At 44.9% G+C, this 17,975-nt stretch overlaps 2 protein-coding genes across 2 annotated transcripts in view; both read left to right on the top strand.

Annotated features, from left to right (window-relative positions):
- The first annotated feature begins 227 nt into the window (after window positions 1-227).
- On the top strand, window positions 228-13,887 carry TSGA13 (testis specific 13). The gene is given in 9 exon segments (XM_019452765.2): window positions 228-386; window positions 1,339-1,509; window positions 3,328-3,406; window positions 5,297-5,368; window positions 6,280-6,426; window positions 6,428-6,487; window positions 11,160-11,299; window positions 11,840-11,967; window positions 13,615-13,887. Coding segments are annotated over 8 exon segments (819 nt in total). The 5' UTR covers window positions 228-386; window positions 1,339-1,486; the 3' UTR covers window positions 13,785-13,887.
- Window positions 13,888-14,125: 238 nt separating this feature from the next.
- The window catches only part of COPG2 (COPI coat complex subunit gamma 2), a 114,727-nt gene continuing 110,877 nt past the window's right edge, over window positions 14,126-17,975 (top strand). Inside the window, exons 1-3 of the mRNA XM_019452759.2 lie at window positions 14,126-14,255; window positions 15,409-15,461; window positions 16,248-16,328. Of these exons, the coding sequence (XP_019308304.2) occupies window positions 14,219-14,255; window positions 15,409-15,461; window positions 16,248-16,328 (171 nt within the window). The 5' untranslated portion in view covers window positions 14,126-14,218. The remainder of the gene's footprint in view (window positions 14,256-15,408; window positions 15,462-16,247; window positions 16,329-17,975) is intronic.

The raw sequence follows: 17,975 nt of genomic DNA, 5'->3' as shown, positions 1-17,975 counted from the left end.
GCAGATCAGTGCAGATTTTGTTGAAGCCTTTGTGCTCACTCCAACATAGAACACCTGAGCATTCTAGATTGCCTGTTCATCACAAATTCCTGTGTCTCCTCCAGAATCAAGAAAAGAATAAAACACTTTCAAAACGGAAGTTTTCAGTGCCAAGGAATCTCTCCTTCCTCATTGAACTAAGGTCTCCTGATGTCCTTCAAGGTATTATATGCCAGATCTTTCCATTTTTAGTCTGGGTGTCATTTTTGTGTTTGTGTGATTTTGGTTTTTTCCACCCTGCGTTGCAGAAAAGCAACCCAAGATTTGTACCTTCCAGTTGGGTGGCTTCTTTTTATTTTAGTTTCAGTATCCGTGTGAATTGGACTCATGATTCCAGTAAATTAAAGGTGAGAAAAGGGTGAAAACCTCATTAGTCTATTACCCTTGAGGGAACTTTCAGAGTTTAGCTCAGTCTAGTCATAAACTCTAGACAATTGTCTTTAGGGTTTATGTCTAGACAACCAAACTAGGTATAAACCTTAAATAATCACTTATCGACATTCTCAACACTAAGGCAGATCTTTCCTCCAAACCCATGGGCTTGATAGGAGCTTGGGCTGAAAGACCTTATCTAAGTTCCTCCTTCATTACCAAGACCCCCATGATTTGATCCCACCCGACCTATCCACTTTTAGGTCTTGCTACTTAAAACAACAACGACAAATACCTTCCAGTCAGGTGACTTCACCCACCATCGTATAAGGCCCAGCTCAAGCTCCACATCCTTTGGGAAACATCCCCGTGAGCCTCACTGACCTCTCTTCTCGAAATAGTGGCTTGTACACCGTCAACTTTTATCTTCCTTTTTAAATTGTTCATATCAAAGAAATATAGCAACTTCCTGCCACCCCCTCCCACACCAACATATACACACACTTTCCCTGGTTTTATAGACCTAACCTATGAGAGGGTGGTTGTATTGAAAGGGGATGTAAATTAAAGCATGGCTGCTCTCCAACTCTCTCCCACGACTAACCCGTGAATGGATTTTACTTCAGGTCTTTATGTAGGAAAATTCTTCGCGCTGTCAAAAGGAATTAGAATATTATCTTTAAATCATTTGGTTAACTCTCTCCACTTTTACAAATGAGGAAATTAAGGCCCCGAGAGGTGAAATGACTCACCTAATGTACTAGCATGTATTTGTCCTTTCTATTTCACACTTAACAGTCACTTCCTCCCCCCACCCACCCCTTCCACTCCGCCGTTTACCACCTAAGTTCTTGAGGACAAAAGTCATCATGTCTTGTGCATTCTCTGCATTCACAACAACACCTACCAGCCTTGTTTCCAAAACAGGATCAAGAACGGGGCTGGACACACAGTGTGTGCTAAGGAAGAAATGGATTGAATTGAGCCCCTACAGAACCTGGACTCTTGGGAGACACTGACTTTGGCCTCTGGGTGAATACTTGCCTTGGATTGACCCACTTAGCAGTGAACAGCGATGGGCCAAAAGAGACAAACCAAGTGTGTACTTTTCTTTGCCCAACTAATTTATAAGGACGATTTTATGCAAGCATTTGTTGTAGTCCCTATCACTCTGAACAGTACTAGTCACAGAGTAGACTCATTAAAAATGTTTTAGGGGCACCTGGGTGGCTCAGCCGGTTAAGCGTCCAGCTCTTGATGTCGGCTTAGGGCATGAGCTCACAGTTTGTGAGATTAAGCCCTGCATCGGGCTCTGCACTGACAGCACAGAGTCTGCTTGGGATTTTCTGTCTCCATCTCTCTCTGCCCTTCCCCTGCTCTCTCTCTCTCTCTCTCTCTCTCAAAATAAAAAAAATGAACATTAAAAAATATTTTAATTGACTGACCGTCCTCAGATCAAAAACCGGATCTTGGTCTGTGTTTCGTGCAGCAATGAGAATAGAGTTGTCAAAAGTAAAGCACCAGACTGTCCTTGGTGGACACTGCTGGGCTGTAGGAGAATTTCCCCCACAGCTCTATGCCTTAAATTGGCATAAAGAGTATCTGGGATCCTGTGCTGCCTTTGAGATAATAGAGAATCATTTTTTAAAAGTGCTACAATAAAGATTACAGTATATTATTATTAGATGACTTAAGATAGTAGGACACATAAAAAAGGTACCACCTTTAAGATGTTAAGTGGGGGATGAATTTATTTTGGTCTACCCACAATGTGTCACCTGCTCCCCTTGAGACTATTTTTTTTTTTCAACGTTTTTTTATTTATTTTTGGGACAGAGAGAGACAGAGCATGAACGGGGGAGGGGCAGAGAGAGAAGGAGACACAGAATCGGAAAGAGGCTCCAGGCTCTGAGCTGTCAGCACAGAGCCCGACACGGGGCTCGAACTCACGGACTGCGAGATCATGACCTGAGCCGAAGTCAGACGCCCAACCGACTGAGCCACCCAGGCGCCCCTGCCACCCTCATTTTTAGAGGAGAGAGGTCTACTTCAGGTAGTCCCAGGCTTCTATTTAATGTAAGCTAGTTAATACCCAAACAGGAATTATCTCCAAGGAGGAAGCAGGCCATTTATTTTAATCCTTAACCCAGTCTTACTGATGAGCATCTTTCCCTATGTTCAGGCAGTAAATGGGTTTAAGTGGAATTAGTCATGGAATCTAAAATATGGAATCTAAAACACTTTATTACTAAATATTGCAACTTCTGCCTCCCTCCCTCTTCTCCCCAAAAGGAACTGGTATCTGGGCAGGGGATCTGAAACTAAGAGAAAACACAGAGCATGAGAATATTTGCCCTTCATGATTTTTACCATCTTAGTTCTAGATAGAGAAACTTAGATGTGGTTAGGTACAAGAGGGAGCCAGTAATCCAAGCATAGTCATTCAGAATTGGAAATTTAGTTGTGAAGTTCCACTAATAATGTCCCTTTTCATGGAATCATTAGTTAATTATTGGCAAAGGTAGAGCCATTTCCCTGTGGAGAAGAGTAGGCAGGTAGGCATTCAAAACAGTAGGTCGTCTTGAAGGATATTATAAAGGTCCAGGTGCCCAAAAGAATGTCCTTAAGCTGTCTAACACCCTTATTTTTGAAGAATTCAACTTATCAGGTATCATCATATCTCCAAGAGGTCCCACTTGTTGAACTCACTGAACTGAAGTTTTGTTCCCCACCCCCCCCCCCCCACCAGAATGCAGGCTGGATAATAACAAATCCTATACGTGCATATTCAATTAGTGACCACCCAAACTGGGCTCCTCTAAGTCGGGCTCCCAAACTTTGTTGAGGGAGATTGAGAATATGCCAAGGACCAGGCCTCTGAGTAAGCAAATACCATTGGATTTTCCGCTTTTTCAGGTTCCAAGATGCCGTATCAAGGACTCCAGGAACCAGCTCAGTTAAACTTGAGAAAGGGATAGGGGTTGATAACGATGAGGTAAGAAAGAGCCTTAGTAAATGTGTATGTATAGTCTTTCTTTGGAGTTACTCTGAGTACTTTGGAAGTGGGGTTCACAGACCTCCTGTTGAAGAGCAAGAAACGGTCAATGTTTGTACAGACAGCAAGGGTAATTTATCCTAATTTTATGAAAGGGAAACAGAGACATAGAAAAGAGACAGGGATGTATCCGCGACAAATCAGGGCTAGAAGCCAGGGACCATAAGCCTATCTTAGAAACCCTACTTAGCTAGGCTTTATGGCCACCTCTTGCAGCAAAACTCCATTGGATGGTTTGGTTGCTTCCCCAGGTTTTTCATATTCAAGTGAATTTTCCAGGCCAACTTTTATTTTACCAGCCACGATAGTACAATTCAACATAAAACTAAAAACATATTCCACTTGGGACACTCCCGTGGGCTTAGTCAACTGCCGTAGACTCATTTGGAGCTGAGATGCAACACTTCAGAAAAATTCAAGAGTGAAAACATTTTCCTTTGAGATGTCCCCCCCTAAAATTAATTTTTAAAAAAACCTACAAGAGAAAAGTCTTCACATCTTTCTCTCACGTTTTCCTGAGATTTCTGTGGTTCTGAATATATGTAGCATATCTGTGAAGTGGACTATTCCTAATACATCTTTGTTTTGAACAAAGGGATTTCAGTTTTCCAAAAATTAAATCATTGCATCTTTGGATTTATTGCTTCCCATTGTTCCTAATGGAATGTATGGCATGGCTCTGATAGGCCTCCTCCTAGTCCACATTCCCCCCACCCCCACCCCCACCCCTGGGCATTGCCAGCTTCTGGCATTTTCCTCTAGGAACACAACACCTTCCCCCATTGCACGGTTCTGTCCCATCCTTACACCTTCCCTCTTTTCCATTCACATCCACACTTTCCTCACCTCTCAGTGCATGTTCTGTTTCCTCTGCGCCCCACCTTACCATATCACCTCCTCGGGGGCATGGCAATCCTTGGAAATGTTGGTCCACACACAGGATTGTGACTCCTCCTCTTTTTCTGATTTCCGATTATGCCAAGCCCAAAGGAGGTAACTCAGCTTTCATTTCCTTCCGTCCTCATCCTTTTGACTCATCTGTGGATAAGTTAGGGCTGAGCTAGAGGCCAGGCAGCAACACCAGGGTCAGCGAAGGCGATGCAGAAGGCCCGGCAACTGTATGACCAGACGCGACACCCCAACAGTCTGTCCTTCACCAGCACGTCCACCAGACACGACCCTCCAACAGTCTGCCAATCACCAGCACGTCCACCAGCAGAGAAATGCAAAGCGGTGGACAAAAGCATGACCGACATTCAATTATTTTTTGCCATCACTTCTGGAAGAATCGTGTGCTGTCGAAATATTCAAAAAAAGCAAAATGCACCGTTGTTTCTCTCTTCCTCTGTGTGTCTGCTTCCAGCTCGGCAGGCAGTGATCCCTAGGGCTCCCTTGCACCACAAGCCTTCGGTTGTTGCCCTTTTATAACTTGCTTTTCTCCCGAGAGCGTGTCCTCCCTGTTGATTTTCACTAGATTTCACCCCTATAGAAATGGAAAAGGCAGAAGGAAGAGGTGCGATCCCTTGGAGTGATTTGTCCCCATCTGAACTTTAATGCTGCCCTTTACCCACTTCCCTCCCCCACAGCTTTATCTGACATTCATAATAAAGCAGGCCCACCTTTTCCACGTACAAGCTTCCCTGTCAGGATGCCTCGGAACGTAGCTCTCCTTGCTGTGGCCGCATCCCGGGATCCCAGGGTACAAAACTGGGAGGACTTCGTTCTTCTGACCGGTTTTTAGGGTCAGCCTAGGGTGAGGTGAGGTAAGGAACGGAATGCTGTTTAGGACAGGTGCAACTTGAAACTCCTGATCTCAATTATTGCCTCTAGATTTTTGATGCAGTCGGGCCTTCAAAATTTGTCCTGAAGAACCTTCAGGAATACACAGTCCATCCAAATATGGTAGGTGGAAAAAGCATTCATCCCCGCCAAGATCCTTAAGGGTTCAGCAGCAGGGCCACTGCTAGGGTATCCCAAATGCCTCCTGGTGCCGCCAGCTTCTGTGACCGCGCAGACTCCTGGGACAGGAAAGCAGGGCTGTCCTAGGACACCAGGCCTGTGGCAGTGCTGGGTTCGGTGATAGGGAGGGACGAGGGAGGAGGTGGGAAGGGGGTGTTGGCTGCAGCTGATCTTTTTTTTTAAGTGGAGAAAACCTATTTCTAATAGGAGGTATTCTATTCTCTCCCTCGCCAATCCTCTGCCTCCCTCCTAGGGATGGAAAAGCAAATTTAGCGGGACCGCCCCTTCCCCCATCACGTCTTAAATGACACGCAGTCTTTTGTGACTGCTTCTCCTTTATAAGGTCGTGCTTATTATGCATGTTAATGTGGTTGTGCCTGTGGAGAACTCTTGGTGGGTGGGGAGATGGAGAGAGGGGCTGTGTTGGTATCCCGGAACAAGGAAGGAGCTTTGGTGCCTGGCAATCTCTCCCTTTGCCTCAAACAGACTTGTAGAGAAGACCACCTAGGTTTGACATGGAAGCTTCTGTTTGCCCCATTGTGTTGGGCACGACGTTACACGTTTTCAGAAGGACTAAGTCATCTTGCTCCTTTTATGTGGGAACCTTCCCTCCCATCTCACTTCCTCACCCCTTCGTCTATTTGTGGGGAATGTTCTGAGGGCAGAGAGGCACAGAGGGCTTCAGACGTTTTCTGTAAAACCAAGCAGATTTCTGTAAAATCTGCTTCAGAGCAGATTTGTCCGGCCCCTGTGCAGCGTCTGTCCCTCCCCCACAGAGGCTGAAGACTAGCCAATTGATTAATCTTCTCTTGATCTAATCCCTTTGTCTCTCTGGAAACCTCTGTGTTGCTCAGGCCCAGTACTATGAGCCTTTGAAGCCCACTGCCCTGCAGAAATTCCTGGCTCGAAATGGGAAAATCAGAAGCTTCACATTAAAAGTAACAGAGTATGATCAGGATAAGACCTTACTGATTATGACCAACAACCCACTTCCCTGCCCATATCGACCAGCAAGGAAAGAACATCGCACCCAAATACTTTCCCAAGGAATTGCTGCTCAAGGTAATGGCGCCTGGGGAAGCTTCCTGGCACCCTGAGGAAGGGCCCTGAGGAATCAGGAGGTGGCTTGAAGAAGGAATTAAGTTAACGTGGAAGATGGCGTCAGGAGCCATCTTCTTCCTTCTTCTGCCTTGCTGTGTATTGCACACACAAAGAATCTGGAGAGGCTCAGGACCAGAAGTGCACAAGCTCGTGTCATGAAACTCCAGTGTGTGGAGAAAAGAGGGTCCTAATTAGAAACTGTTCCTCCCTGGCCAAAGACATTTAGTTTGTAATTCCCCAAAGGTGAACTAGCCACTGGCTTTCGGGTTGAGGGTAAAGTGGCAAAGGATAAATCAGGAAACGAGGAACGAGGAACAGAAATAACTAAACGGGAGATGGGGAAAGGATTATGCTTTATACCCACGGCTTTGGGTGTCAGGAGAAGGGGAGAGGAACACAGCAGAGGATGTACCATCACAACAGCCAGACATTGGGACTCGGTTCTACACTGCAGAAGTTCACGTTCAATCCGGTAAACAGTTGCTGAACATATGCTAAACAAAGAACTAAGATATAAGGATGCTTTCAGGACAGTTTCTATCTTGAAGGAACTTGGAGACTAGTAGGAGAGACTGATCAATAAATGAGAAATAGAAAAGTTATTATAATATACCAGGATATATGGATAATACAAGAATATGCAAGATATAGAACTCACATAGAGATTAGTATCTTTGTCGGAGGGAAGGCAGTGATCCGGGAGGTTTTACAGAGGATATGATCCTTGGCAAAAGGACAGGAGAATACCCCCATCAGAGGGAAAGGCAGACACATGAAGACACAAGGAAGTGAGGAGCACTTATGGAGATGTAAGAGAGTAAACGGCAGGACATAAAAGGCACACTCAAATCGGCATTTTTAGAAAGACCGTTTTTTGGAGGAGAAAGTTGTGTTCATTGGGGAAGAGATACAAATCAGAAAGATTCATTGTGATGAAGCTAAGGGGAGAGATGCTGAAGAATTGAACTAAATTAATAGCCGAGGAAGTGAAGAAAATCAATTTAAAAGATATTTAGGAATCGGGATCTAAAAAAGATCTTGACAGCCTTGAGAGCAGGCCTAATATAACAAGAAGAAATTAAATAAAGTGAAAGTGCAAACAAAAGAATCTAATTATCACAGAAATTACCTGAGACAGACCCTTGTAATACCAAGTGGTGAATTTGAGGTTAGTATTTCCTTAGTTGCTAGAGGAATGGCGGTAAAAGATTCCTCTCCAAATGGGGGAGAAAATGCTAATATGCAATGATATATGCTGAATATGGGCTAATTAATTCATTGCCCGTGGTCTCTTGAGTCTCAGAATTTGTGCCCTTTGGATGTAAACTCAGTGGTTACTTCTCATGGTGATGGGTAATGTACAACGAGAAAGGAACAAATGCCAGGCTAAGATTGTCCTGCTCAAGGTAGAGAAGGAAATACAAGACTATCATCTAACTTGATGCAAGACGAGCTTCCTTCCGACAGCTGGAACTTTGTGCAAATCACACGCAGGACCTGATCGTATTCATGAGCAAACTGTGCTACCAGTCAAATTGTATTAATAGAGTTAAGGCACCGATTGTCAAAGACTGACACCATGGTAGTTCTATGGACTGTCAGCAACAAGTTCAAGAAGAAGGATATGCCCATCTAGAATGCTTCTTTCATATCCATACTGCAACCCACCCCCCTTTCTCTTGCCAAACGAAAGTGACGGTCTTTGGTGAGCCAAAGATCATACACAGAAGAAGCATTCTTTTGCTATGCCCAGGCATGTGTGTTAGAAGAGGGTGGGTTCCGGTAGGCAAGCTGAAGAACGGAGATGGCATGTCTGTAAGTGATTGCTATCCCCACAGTCCCTTCTAAGTGAAATGGCCCCACCATAGTCCATGAACAAAAGGATGCCCTGAGAGATCCTCTTTTGTGCAACTGACTGGGGACCTGAGGTGGGGGCAGGAGGGCACCCGAGCCAGTGAATCAAAATTCATAGGCTGATCGGTGACCTGCGGTGTAAATTGGTACCCCCAAATGAAAACAAACAAAAAACCCCCAAAGCCAGAAGCCAAACCAACACCAAAACCAGCCAACCTACCAACGACCCAAATGCCCAGGCCAAACAGAGTCGTCCTTCCATGCCTCTGGGTCTGGAAAAGGGGAAGATCAAGGTGGTAAGAGTGAAAGCCGACGGGGCAGGTAGAGAGAGGCCAGAAAAAAATCAAACCAGGAGGAGGAGGGTAGTGCAGGGACCACGAAAGCAGAGGAGGGGCAGGTTGAAGTTACAGGGAAGTAGAAACAAGCAGAAGCTACAGGGAGGAGAAAGATACAGGGTAAAGGTAGGGAGTGAACACAGAGAGAGGGGGAAGCAGACAGGAAGAAAGTAGGAGACAGGCTAATGATACGGGGCTAGAGACGAGCTACACAAACTCACGCTGTTGTAGTCCTTAGCTAGTGCTGTTTTGGATTCCAAATACTTTTCCGTTCCTGTTTTTCTGCTGTGAGATCTAGCTCTGCAGAGTTTCTGCTCTTTTTGTGGCCAGATTGTTAGCTATGACTTCGTTCCTAGGCACATGTGCTTTTTTAGAGTAAAATCTCTATTTGTTGAGGTAACGTGAACGGAAGTTCCTCCAACCTGGAAGAGCTTAAAGAGAACAAGTACAGCATTTAAAAGACATGGTTCAACAGGAAGTATTTTTTTTTTTTAATTTTTTTTTTTTAACGTTTATTTTTGAGACAGAGAGAGACAGAGCATGAGCAGGGGAGGGGCAGAGAGAGAGGGAGACACAGAGTCAGAAGCAGGCTCCAGGCTCTGAGCCATCAGCCCAGAGCCTGACACGGGGCTTGAACTCACGGACCGCGAGATCGTGACCTGAGCCGAAGTCGGACGCTCAACTGACTGAGCCACCCAGGCGCCCTGGAAGTATTTTTTTTTAAAGAGGCTTTAAAATTCTATGAGAAGAAGCTCACTGTGTTGTCATTTAATCAGCCTAGTCATTCATTCGTTCTTTCGTTCATTCAACGAGTATTTATGGAGCACCTACTTTGTGCCAGGCACTGTTACGCGTGGTAGGGGTACATCAGTGACTACCCCAAGGACTGCCTGAATGATGTTTAATTCTAGTGAGGTAGACAGACCATCAACACGCAAACAATCACACAGATACTATATAATGTGCTAAGTGCCATGACAAAGCAGGATAAGGGAATGAAGCACAATGAGCGTGAGAGGCAATTTTAGATGGTGTAGTTAGGCAAGGCTCCTGGAAGAGGTGATGACATTTGAATAGAGTCTTTAACAAGGTGATGGTCCCACGGTTGCTAGCATATTGTTTTCATTTCAGATTGTCGCATATTAGAAAGAATATAAAGGGTTGCTTTCTCAAATGAGTTACGATGAGAAAAAGCAGAAGGAGAGGGAGCCCAAAGCCACATCGCATGAAAGAAAGTTCAAAATACTGGCAATGTTGAGCCTAAGAGAGGAGAATGAGCTTAGGAGGGACGTGATGGATCTCTTCAAATTCTTTAAAGACCCTGCAGAAGAGACATTGGATTTGTTCTGTTTGAGCTGCCGGGTCAAAGTTACAGGGAGATAGCTAACAGCTGAGCAAAGGTGAAACAGGTTGGACTTTTAGGTGTAGGAAGATTGACCACTTACTTAGTATTAATATTGTGGAGGGGATTAGGGGGTCAGATGAATGGTTAGACTGGATGACCTTTAAGAGCTTTTCTGAAAGTCTTTGATTCTATGACCTTTAGTAATGATGAAATTATTACCTCACAAAACATCCCATTCTGTGACCTTTTCACTGCAGACAGAGAAGGGAATGTGAATGAGGCAGTCATCTTTGAGAAAGGAAGGTAGGGTCCCATGGATCTATCTCCCAATTTAGTACCAAATGCTTGGCTTCCTAAGCGATTCACTAATTGAATCCTTCTCAAAACTGGGTAAATTCCTCTGCTGTTCACTTCAAAGGGCCACTGGGCAAGTCCAGTCAATTACTTAGGAAACTGACCAAGCTTTGGACAAGTTTTTTGACAACAAAGCAAATAGGTACACCCGTTCCCACCCCCCGCACCCCCAGCCCTCATCTGTGGTTTACCTTTGCAGGGTTTCAGTTACCCACAATCAAATTGGGTATAATCTAATCAAGAGGGACTAATGCTAAGTCACAGTGCATACGCCATTCCCTCATTTCATCATGTAGGCATTTTACCTTCTCACATCACCACAGGAAGAAGGGTCAGTACAGTATGCTATTTTTAGAGAGAGAGACCACGTTCACATGACCTTTGTTACATTATAATTATTCTATTTTATTGGCTATTGCTATTAATCCCTCACTGTGCCTCATTTATACATTAAACGTTATCATATGTATAGGAAAGAAAAATAGTATATGTCTAGGGCTTGGTACCCTTCATGGTTTTTGGCATCCACTGGGGGTCTTGGAATGTATCTTCCATGGATAAGGGGGTCTAGTGTTTTAGCCCACTCAGGGAACGGCTTCCTCTTCTTTTGGTTTCAGTCCCCACTTCCCCTCTCTGGCAGGGTTTGTCGCATCCTTTTAGAGGAATTGAAGCTTAGTCTGGGAACTTAGTTCAGTCCCAAGGGTTCAGCTTCCTCCTTCACTGACCCTTCTTCCCTCTGCTGCAGGAAGGTTACCAGCACAACCCCCCTGAGAACTTCTGCCTACCCCTGATGTCTCAGAAAAAAAAGTTAAGATCTGAGCTGAAACCAACCTTTCCTGTGACCCTGTTGGCTGATCCTACATCCAAGCAAGAACAGTGGTTTAGGTGAATATTTTCCTTCCTCTCTTTTCCTTATTCATGCTGCTCTTTTCATCACAACTTAACAAAAACTTTTGATTGTAGGAAATATATATAACTGCATAATGATGAGACAGCTTCCCTACATGACCCCCAACCTCATTTAGACCCTAATGAGAGTTAATAATGCAAAACTAAGGTTTTTCACTAAGAATGATTTTCGAGAGTGACAAGAAGTACTCAAAGATCTCTGTGAGAAAAAGAACAAAATTTTCTCTTAGGGCATATAAAGGGCTGCAGTTTAGGAACAAGGTGCTGTGAGATTTCATTTGAAATGAGTTATAGGAGCAGCCCACATCTAATTTGGGGAAGAGCTAAGAGATTCTGGAGTTCCTGCACAGGTTTACAATGCTAGGTTCTAGAAACTTCCCTTCCACGGAGCAATACTCCCACCAATGAACACCATCTAGTCACTGTCCTTTCTTCTCCCCCAGAATCTGATAAAGTAGTGACTGGTTCCATTAACCCCCTGCCCTAGGATCTACTAAATGAGCTTTCTTTGTGAAGGTTTTCCACCTCCAATGATTTCAAAAGTGACGGGCAGTATATGAAGGTCTGTGCTTTGCAGAAACAGAAAAAAATGTACCCTCAGCTCAACTTTGCTTCAGTCTGTGAAAGAGATATGAAGAAAGCTGGTAAGCTTCTTTCTTTCAAAGCAATGGCTTACAGATCTGAGATGTGGGCAGGAGGCACAAATTTTGGGGGACAAGAGAAAAGGGCAAATCAACAAGTCTCATGGAGGTTCTGGAGACTATTTTTTCTCATAGCATGGAAGCTAACAACTGTTAAGAGGCCCAGGTGGCATTAGGCTTTGGATCCCATATAAACCCTCAAATTTCAAGAAAGCTCTAGTGTGGTGTTTCCCAGACGACATCACCTACCACTCTAATAGTTTTGGCCATATTGATGTGTTATTTGCCCTTATTCATATAATGTTTTTCTTTAAAGCGTTTTTTGTTTTTTCTTTTATTTATTTATTTATTTATTTATTTATTTATTTATTTAGAGAGGGAACGAGGTTGGGAGGATGGGGGGGGGGGGGGGGGGAAGGGCAGAAAGAGGGAGAGAGCGAGAATCCCAAGCAGGCTCAGTGCTATTAGCACGGAGACTGAGACGGGGCTCGAACCCACGAACCATGAGATTACCACCCGAGCCGAAATTAAGAGTCGGATGCTCAAGTAACTGAACCACCCAGGCGCCCCTGTTTGTTTTTGTGTGTGTGTTCCTGTCCTAATACTACATCACTGACATCATGGGCTTGATATACTAGTTACATTTTTTTTTTCTGACATACACTTAGTCAAATTTATAATAATTAAAAATTAAAATGTAAATTGGGTAGATCATTAACAGGCAAGAACCTGTTAATGATCTACCCAATTTACATTTCTGAACAGAACACTTAATATCTCAGTCTGCAACAATTATTAGATTTCTGGCGACTTTACAGTTTCCCTCAAGAAAAGTGAGTACATACTTACTTTACATAACAGTATCTGAAGAGCCCATTGTGGTGCTTTCCCTAAAGAAAGGGTCTGTGGAGTTGAAACAATGTCTCCACTTCAAGCAAAGGACACCGCCAGCCAGCCCTCCTTCTGCCAGTAGCCAATCACTTTCCTTGTTTACCAGGCATCCGAATAAAGATTGCACAGAGAAGGTTTGGATGGGGCCTGATTAGGAGGCTGTCCAGGAGTTAGAGGACAGGGCCCGAATTAAGGCGATCGCAGTAGGAATAAGGAAGCCGAGTCAAGGGATATTTACAAGGCATAAGCATCCAAAAAGTGGGGAGGGATGGAAGCAAGAGGAGCCCGCCATGGAAGCTTCCAAGAACAGGCAGACGTTAAAAGAGAATCTGGATAAAGTGATGACACTGAAACCAAAGGCAGTAACATTTTCTTAGTTACACTCTCAGGAGAACTGAAAACCACCTCCACTTTAGGAAAAGGCTAAGAAGAGTATGAATACAAGTGAATGCACCTTAGTAAGAGTTACCTGGGTGTCCACATGGTTGCAGAAGGAATCATTTGAAAGGGGCGGGATGAAACAGGGAAGACTAAACTGGCAGTGTTTTAAACTGGGTTTTGATGAAGGGAAGGAATCCAGAACTATAAATAAAGAAGGTTGGGCATGGTAGTCCGTGATCCGCACTTTACCCTCTCGCTAAGAGTAAAGACCAGCTTTCTGGTCCCTCCAAGTGGGTCTCTTTCTTGCCTCACATTGGGTGTCCTTCCAGATCCTCTGGATGTGCACATTCACTAAGGTGCCCTGTGCTTTGTTAACAGCAGTCGCCAAGTCAGGGAGTGACATGCCGACTTCCAAGATGATTTGGGAACCACTAACCCTTTCATCGCTCCTGGAAGAGAAACCCACCACAACTGTGCCAGGAGAGAACGCCTTCCGCAATGGAAGGGCCCAGCAGTGGATTATAAAAAACGCCACTGTCATCAAGTGAAAACAAATCCTCCAGGCCTCTCGCTTCGGTCTCCAGAGACTAAGGGGCCTGCGGAAGTCGCCATCCACGACGTGCCAACCAAATAAAATCGCATTCTGCCCGCTCCGGGCTTGGGTTGCCCTGTGGCTGGCTGGGTGGGCCGGGGCCAGCCCCAGCTCAGACCCGTGGCGGTAGGGGCCAGGACGCAGCCCCGGGGGCCCAGCGCCTGGCCCCGCCTCCGCCCGGCTGGGGGAGGAGGAGAGGGCGTGGCCGCGTCCCCAGGGGACAAGAGCGGCCGCGACAGCCGGGGAAGGGCGGGCCTTCTCCCCGAGTGACGGGACGGCGACCCAACCGGCTCCAGAGCACGGGGCCGGCCTTCCTGCAGCCTCTTCCGCTCGCCGGCTGCGGCGCCTGGGACGGTTGCGGTGGGTCTGGGCGCTGGGAAGTCGTCCAAGATGATTAAAAAATTCGACAAGAAGGACGAGGAGTCTGGTACGCGCTGGGCTTCTGACGCCCACCCTCCGCCGCGGGGGCCCCTTCCTCGCCCGCCGCCACCTGCTCTTGGGGGCCGCGGACCCGAAGGCGTGGGCGCCGGTGTGCCAGGGGGCCGGAGTTGGAGCCCGCTCCTCCCTCCGCCCGGCTCCGCTCTGCTGCAGCCGGGGGCCTGCCCCTAGCCCCTCCCCCGGGCGCCGGAGCCTCCCCTCGGGTCGCGCGCTCCCGCCCCGCGCCCGCGCGCCGCTTGGGCAGCTCGGCGGCCCCGCCCCCCGCTCCCGCCCCCTCCCCTGGGCGCAGCCCCTCGGAGCCGCCTCCGCCGCGCTCGCCTGGGGTGGGCTGCCCGCAGAGGAGGCGGACCCACGGCGCGTGGCGGAGGGAGTGGGTGCGCGCGTGGGCGAGGCGGGGGGGCGCTGGTAGGGGGAGGCCCAGAGTGGGTCTGGGCTCGATGGGACTTGTGTGCGTATGAACTTGGAGGCGCCTTGTACCTTCCAGTCTTCCCAGGGGGGTTAAGACTGCCCCCTGGTACATCGGTCGTTTAATGCTCCGGCATCCAAAAGTCAGTTGCGTTCTTGATAACCCGTCTTTGGTCCAGAGCAAATGGGGAAGATGTCAAGCCACCTAAAAACAACAACAACAAAAAAACCCCAATCCCCAAACCCAAAGCCCTCAATGTTTGGTGCTCTCCCGTGGTGTGGTAGAGGTTTGGGTTAGTAAATCTCCACGGCCCCTTTCAGCTTTGTAGGATTCCTTGCTAAACTCTTTTCTGCCTGGCAGAAATTGTTGGAAACACCAAAGATAGTGCCTGCCTTTAGGGAAATCCAAAGGGCCCTACCGCAATCTCATTAATCTTAGCCGTGTGCACATGACATATACTTGTAACATTCACGTAAAAAGAGGACAGGGAAAGAAGACACTCGTTTTGGGCAGAGTTCCTGCAAAACGGAAGTACGAGATCTTATAAGGATAGCAATGACAGCTAGTACCAGGATCAAAATGATTTTATTCAGTTTATATGCATAATAGTAATGGTTGTCACTGTGATACCCAAATGGTCACTTCACTTAGGTGAGATACCCCAAGCAGTCAATACCCTTCTGTAGATAAGTTTGTCTAGGACAGCTGTTAAAGACATTTTTTGTTTATGATATAGGTAGTGGCTCCAATCCTTTTCGGCATCTGGAGAAGAGTGCTGTCTTACAGGAGGTATGACTTGGAACTGTATTGTGTGTGTGTGTGTTTTTAAGTTATTTATTTTTGAGGGAGAGATAATATATATATAGAGAGAGAACACCAGCGGGGGAAGGGCAGAGAGAGAGAGGAGGACAGAGAATCCGAAGTGGGCTCTGTGCTGACAGCAGAGAACCCCATGGGGGACTCAAATTCACAGACCCTGAGATCATGACCTGAGCCGGCACCCTGTGTTCTTTCTTTTCTATTCCATTTTAGATGGTGGGCAGAGAGCTGCTTGAATACTATGATCAAAATTAAGAATTGAAGAATATAATAGCTGTGTTCAGAGAATATAGACTTGAGGGGAAAGGAAGAGGGGTTACTTAATCAGAAGCCGGTCTAGAATTTATAGAAATGCAAAATCATGTAGACTCTGCTACGTGGTGATAATTTTAAATACAAGGCTAAAGAGGTGTTTAGTGTAAGGTTACTGAAGGAAGTTGTGGACATTAATTGTTTTCAAATGGTGTAGATAAATACTGTGATTCTTACTTAACACATAAAGCCCATAAAATTGACGGACTAGATCGAAGGGAAGGAGTTAGTGTAGGTAGAAAGTCAAGGCCATATCTAATCATGTATCATATAGTATGATGAATTGAAAACTGTAAACAACATTATTTGGATATTGTGATTAAAATATGTTTATTTTATGTTTATTAGAATATGTCTGTTTGATTACAGTTGATTTTTTGCAATCTGTGATAGAAATCTGTGATAGAAAATATACTAGTGTAACAATGCTTTTTGTCCCCATAGGCTCGTATATTCAATGAAACACCCATCAATCCAAGAAGATGTTTACATATTCTTACAAAGATTCTTTACTTACTGAACCAGGTAGACTATTTTGATTTTCTTCAGATTTGTTTCCTGGAATAACATGCAGTGAAGCACTTTCTGGAAAGTATCGTTATTTATTTTTTTAAATTCACTTAATTTAAAAGTCTGCAGTGTTTGATTAAGGTAATGATATGTAAAACTTCTTGAGGACAAGGATTATGACATACGTCTGTTTTATTCATGAGGTTCCAGACCAGCCAAGCACATGGTAGATTCTCAACATCAATTTGAATTTAACAAGCATTAGTTCATGTTAAAGCGTGTTGTTTAGATTTGTTCAGAGGTCTTTGTGTCCCCCCAAAAATGTAGTACAAAATCTTCGACAAATTCCAAATAGACATTTTACCTTTTTTTGAGGGGGAGGAATATAATAGTGATGTTTTTCAAGCTTTGATTTTAATAGATTTTATTTATTATCCCTACCGTACCATGGCAAGCAGAATGATTCTGAGTTTAACCATTTCGTGCCTTAATGTCCTTTTCTATAAATGGTGATTATGATAGTACCTGTTTTATAAAGTCGTAATGATTCAGTGAGGTAATGAGTGTAAAGCATTGCGAATGGTCCTGGACACATACATTCAGGAATAGTTTTCATTCGGTCGTTCAGCAAATATTTGTAATACACCTGCTGACTCCTATGCTGCTTTAGGCACTGGGGATGTAACAGAGGAAACCAACAAAAGTATTTGCTGTGATGGAACATAGATTCTGTTTGCTGTTATTGTTATTAATTTTGTTTTTTCTTGTGCTTTGGTTTGTTTTGCTTCAGACTAAAAAAGTGTCATGAAATGTCTAGGAGCTTAGAAGATGTGATTTTGTTTCTTAGATTCACACACACACACACACACACACACATACACACACACACACACACAGAGACTTCCAGTGGTTTACATATGGTGGTAAGGAGACTATGGTTTCCAATTTGAATTCCATGAGAATATCTTTTACTTTTACTGTATTTCATGACTGAAGGCCTCATTCAGAGACTTAATGATTTGTAATTTGCAAATGGAGATTGAGCATCGAGTGCATACTTTTACATAAAATACATTCCTACACAAACATCCTATTCCTCCGTGGTACCATATTAGAAACATTTAAAGCCAAGTCTGTTTGATTTAATTTTTTGTAGCACACATTGTGTCCTTGACTAAATCCATTATATAAGCAGAGTTTCTTTCTTTCTTTTTTTTTTTTTTAAAGTTTATTTATTTTTGACAGAGTGTGAGCTGGGGAGGGACAGAGAGAGTGAGACACAGAATCTGAAGCAGGCTCCAGGCTCCCAGCTGTCAGCACAGAGCCCGATGCGGGCTTGAACCCATGAACTTGAATTCATGACCTGAGTTGAAGTCGGATGCTTAACTGACTGAGCCACCCACGTGCCCCTATAAGCAGAGTTTCCAGTAGATGAAGTTGGTGCAGAGTAGCATGTACTTTTTTTAATTTTTTATTTATCTTTTAATGTTTATTTATTTTTGAGAGAGAGAGAGGGAGAGAGAGAGACAGAGTACGAGTGGGGGAGGAGCAGAGAGAGAGGGAGACGGAATCCGAAGCAGGTTCCAGGCTCTCAGCTGTCAGCACAGAGCCCACATAGGGCTTGAACTCACAAACGGCAAGATCATGACCTGAGCCGAAGCA

Source organism: Panthera pardus, unplaced genomic scaffold, assembly GCF_024362965.1.
Source record: "Panthera pardus isolate Hobbes unplaced genomic scaffold, ASM2436296v1 HiC_scaffold_8, whole genome shotgun sequence".
NCBI lineage: Eukaryota > Metazoa > Chordata > Mammalia > Carnivora > Felidae > Panthera > Panthera pardus.
The sequence above is the reverse complement of the archived record's forward strand: the minus strand, read 5'-3'. Positions and strand labels throughout refer to the sequence as shown.